Genomic DNA, 5000 nt, shown 5'->3' with positions numbered 1-5000 from the left:
GATTCCTTTAAGCGTCAGTTGGATTTATAGGTTTGTGGGATGAAATGATGGAATGGGAGATGGTTTGAACAAATCGCCTTTTCAGTATCTTGTTTTCTTCTTTTTTGATAAGGGATTAGGGATTTGTAGATTAATTCTGGGATAATAATTCTTTTTTTTTTTTTTTTGTCTGTGTTCCATTAGATGTAAGATGGTGCTCTGCATATTTGTTATTCAAAACGTATTCCTTATTGTTACAGGGTAAATATATCGGAGCTTACGTACCTCTGATATGCAATCGTATTTCCTAAATGCGTGTGGATTCCTTGATTTTCGTTAGCTTCCGTTCAGTATCATTAATATTGATGGGCTAAGGACACAGACAGATATTAGTGCAACAAATAGACTTTTCCTTTCCGTCGCATTCCAGTGAATATCTTGAACAGGGTAAATCCAGTAATAAACATCATGAAGTCATTTTCTAAAACTACGTGATCCTTCATTGGCGTATATGTTTGTTCGTGTTTGCATCTGGCGCCACACAACTCCATTTAAGATAACTTCGCCACAGTGAAATACAAGTTATCGTGTTTGCAACCATTCATCATTTATCAGCCAGACACTTATAAAAAAGACACTGTTTTACATCATTTTCAAAGCCTTTTTTTCAACTATAGTGAATGCGATTACTGTTTTACGAAAAAAAAAAATTTTTTTATTCCGAATGTTTGGTTTGTCAACGTTATTGTAATGACCTCTTAGTTGTTCTGTCGTCTATCGAACTTATGTATTGGGAAAAAAAGAAAAACAAATATAATCCTTATTTCGAAATATTTATCTTTGTACCCTCATGCATAGACAGCAGTAAAAACATGTTTATTAAAGTTATTATCTCTCTATCAAACGACAATATAAAAGTTCAGTCTTATACACATAGAGTATCATATTCCAGATATGATAAGTATATTGTTTATTGACGTGATATAGTAACACTCGTTAAAGTGTTTACTGAATTGTGAATTAAAGTGAGTTTGGTATAGAATCATAATATAATGTTATAATGTTTATAGTTTGAACATTGTTTATTTTTTATCATTATTTCTGAATGTAATTTGTATGTCCGTATTTCCGTGTGAATATTTCTTTCAGAGTTAACCTTAGGATATAAATGCTTTAAACCAATTCTGAAACATAAACATTTAATTGAATTCTTTAACATATTTTGATTCTTCATATTAATGTTTATTTATTTCAACCTGATACTTTAAACAAGAACATTTCAACTTAATCATTTTTTTTCGCGCATTTGCTTAAGACATATATTTGTTTATCTCCTTGCATATAAATTTTCTTCTTCTTTCTCTTTGCTTCTTTCTTTCCAATCGAATATATATTGTTTCCCTACATTTTTTTTTTTTTATCCCCTTTAAGACATGAATTCTTGAAAACCTTGTTGCCGTGCAGCTCAGAATTCCTCTAGTAAATGCCGATATCAGCGCAGCCTCTGAAGATCTCCTGGTCGCCGCATCCCAGGTCGGAGGTGCCGTCCCCGCAGTCGCCCCAGGAGTTGCCTATTATCATTAGCATTATTATTATTATTATTATTATTATTATTATTATTGTTATTACTATTATCATTATTATTATCATTATTATTATTATTATTATTATTATTATTATTGTTATTACTATTATCATTATTATTATTATTATTATTATTATTATTGTTATTACTATTATCATTATTATTATTATTATTATTATTATTATTATTATTGTTATTACTATTATCATTATTATTATTATCATCATCATTATTTTATTATAATTATTATTATTATTATTTTATTATTATTATTTTTATTTTATTATTATTATTTTTATTGTTATTATTATTATCATTACTATTATTATTATTATTATTTCTATTACTATTACTGTTACTATTATTATTATTATTATTATTATTATTACTATTACTATTATTATCATTATCATTATTATCATTGTTTTCTTTTTTATGTGCGTCGTGCGTTGATTTTCTCTCCCTCAGTCAGGAATCAACATACCGGCCCTGTAGTGCCACTGCAACACACACTGAGTACATACGACGTCGTCGGGAAGTTTAACCTTCGGGTATTTCCACGTTACTTCCTGAAAAGGTAATGAAGAAAGGTCAAAGTCAGTTTTTTCTCTCTTTTTTTCTCTCTCTCTCTTTTCTTCTCTCTCTCTCTTATTTGTATTTCTCTCTCTCTCTCTCTCTCTCTCTCTCTCTCTCTCTCTCTCTCTCTCTCTCTCTCTCTCTCTCTCTCTCTCTCTCATTCTCTCTCTCTATCTATCTATCTATATATCTATCTATCTATCTATCTATCTATCTATCTATCTATCTATCTATCTATCTCTCTCTCTCTCTCTCTCTCTCTCTCTCTCTCTCTCTCTCTCTTTCTCTCTCTCTCTTTCTTTATCTCTCTCTCTCTCTCTCTCTCTCTCTCTCTCTCTCTCTCTCTCTCTCTCTCTCTCTCTCTCTCTCTTTCTTTCTCTCTCTCTCTCTCTCTCTCTCTCTCTCTCTCTCTCTCTCTCTCTCTCTTTCTTTCTCTCTCTCTCTCTCTCTACTCTCTCTCTCTCTCTTCTACCCCTGATGCTAAACAAACGTGTGAATAAACAAAACAAACAAGCAAATAAACAAATAGATAAACAAATAACAAATGCTATCCTTTAAAAAAAATCATAACAATAAACAGATAATCAAACACGCAAAAAAACAAACGAATAGGTAAACACTAAACAAACACATAAAGAATAAACAAACGAATAAATCAATAGATAAACCCAAACAAACAACGAATGAACAAACAAACGCACAAACAAACAAAGGATAAACAAGCAAACAAACAAACAAACACACAAAGAATAAACAAACAAGCCAATAAACACACGCAAACACAACCAAAGACTACCCATCGAGACCCCTCCTGCTCGACTCACATACGACTCGATCGGGAACTTGGTGCCGGATCCGTCAGCCATCTCCAGCAGGTTCTCGTCCAGGCACTCGTCCGTGATGATCTGGTTGGGGTCGTTGTTCACGCACAGGCGGAACTCGAAGTAGCCCAGGTGGCTCTTCGTTAGCTCCACCTCGATGGTTAGCTCCTTGAAGGGGGAAGGGCGAGGTGGTGAGTGGATTGTGTGTGTTTGTGTGTTTGTGTGTGTGTGTGCGTGTTTGGGGTTGTGTTTGTGTGTGTGTGTTTATGTGTATGTGTGTGTTTTAAAGTGTGGAGGATTTTTTTTCTTTCTTTCTTCCTTTCTTTGGTTTTCTTTTTTTTTTGGGGGGGGGGGGCGGTGGGGGAGGGTAGGAAGAAGGAAGAGAAAATCTGGTGATTCTTTTTATCAGCTGTTGATTTGCTCTGATTATTTCCCCTTTTAAGTTGTGTCAATGTTTAGAAACAAAAAATAGTCTGTATCAGGTATTTGATTTTGATAATGTGTTTTTTTTTTCATTGTCGTTGTATTGCAAAGTAATATAGGATTACATGCTAAGCTGAATTTTTGATGTCTCACTGATTTCCATGTAATAATATGGTGTCAAATTCAACTACTATGTGAAATGTGAAGTTGACTTTGTAGTTGTTGGGGATCATGTTAAGATAATCTTCCCTCTTCTTTTCGTCTTCGTTTTTTCTTCTTTTCTTCTTCTTCTTCTTCTTCTTTTCTTCTTTTTCTTTTTCTTTTTCTTATTTCTTCTTAGTTTTCTTCTTCTTCTTCTTCTTTTCTTCTTTTTCTTTTTCTTCTTCTTTCTTCTTAGTTTTCTTCTTCTTCTTCTTCTTCTTCTTCTTTCTTCTTAGTTTTCTTCTTCTTCGCTTTCTTCTTCTTCTTCCCCTTCTTCTTCTTTTGAATCACATGATAGCATACAGATGCATGTATGTATTTAGACAACGTAGAAAAATAGCGGTAAAGTCCTATAAATGGAGGTAGTTCTGGCAGTGTTTACTTGCACTATGGTCTAGCTGGTTATTGTAGTTATTGTAATTATCAAAAACACTCATCTAAGGTACGTGAACACTTTATGTATATAGGTGTTCCTTGCAGTGCTTACCTGTCCCATTGTGTAGAAATAGTAGTTATCAAAACTCTCCTCTAAGGTACGTGAGCAACACTAATTATATAAGTGTTCCTAGCAGTGCTTACCTGTCCGCTTGTGTAGTCATTGTGGTTATCAAAAACCCTCCTCCAAGAAACGTGAGCAACACTCATGATATACGTGTTTCGATCAGTGCTTACCTGTCCCTTGGTGTAGTTGGCAACAATGAGCCCCGTCCCGTACGTTCCTCCGGCCTCGTTGTCTCGGGGTTGAGGGTCGGCCCAGTTGTCGCCGCAGACTCCGCACTTGCCTTCGTTCTCACCGTACTGGATCTGTGTTTATTTTGCATGATTAGGCTTGCGGGGAATAAATGTTGATTTTTTTTTTTTTTTTTTTTTATTGTCTCTTTATGGATGCATCTCTTGTTTTGTCTCATTGTCGTTTTCTCTCTTTTTCTTTTCTGTCTCTCTCTCTCTCTCTCTCTCTCTCTCTCTCTCTCTCTCTCTCTCTCTCTCTCTATCTATCTATCTATCTATCTATCTATCTATCTATCTATTTATCTCTATCTATCTATCTATCTATCTATCTATCTATCCCTTCCTCGCTCCGTCATCCCTTCCTCCCTCGCTCGCTCTCTCCCTCTCTCGCTCCCTCCCTCCCTCTGTCCCTCCCTCTCCCTCCCTCCCTCTCTCACTCACATCTAGATAGATATATAGCCACATGCATAAACATAGCAACAGATCCATAACCACAAACTCATACTAACGAATTTCCTTTCACACTTAAAGCACACATACCCCGAAACCTCCACAGAAGAGCTCGTTATCATTGTAATTAACGGGCGTGTCGAAGCCGTATCTCCAGGCGGACGACCTGCTGGGTGGTTGCATCAGGCGGCCGTGTCCCTCGACGCTGGCGAAGGCACAGAGGAGGAGCCAGAGAC

At 35.4% G+C, this 5000-nt stretch overlaps 1 protein-coding gene across 1 annotated transcript in view; it reads right to left on the bottom strand.

Moving 5' to 3' along the window:
- Positions 1-793: 793 nt before the first annotated feature.
- The window catches only part of LOC125029874, a 5920-nt gene continuing 1713 nt past the window's right edge, over positions 794-5000 (bottom strand). The window contains exons 4-8 of the mRNA XM_047620056.1: positions 4855-5000; positions 4258-4389; positions 2965-3129; positions 2049-2133; positions 794-1550 (exon numbers count right to left, since the gene is read on the bottom strand). The exon at positions 4855-5000 is cut by the window's right edge and continues 17 nt beyond it. Coding sequence (XP_047476012.1) covers positions 1456-1550; positions 2049-2133; positions 2965-3129; positions 4258-4389; positions 4855-5000 — 623 coding nt within the window. The 3' untranslated portion in view covers positions 794-1455. The remainder of the gene's footprint in view (positions 1551-2048; positions 2134-2964; positions 3130-4257; positions 4390-4854) is intronic.

This window comes from Penaeus chinensis, chromosome 10, assembly GCF_019202785.1.
Source record: "Penaeus chinensis breed Huanghai No. 1 chromosome 10, ASM1920278v2, whole genome shotgun sequence".
Classification (NCBI taxonomy): Eukaryota; Metazoa; Arthropoda; class Malacostraca; order Decapoda; family Penaeidae; genus Penaeus; species Penaeus chinensis.
Note: the sequence above shows the minus strand (reverse complement) of the source record. Positions and strands in the feature narration are given on the sequence as shown.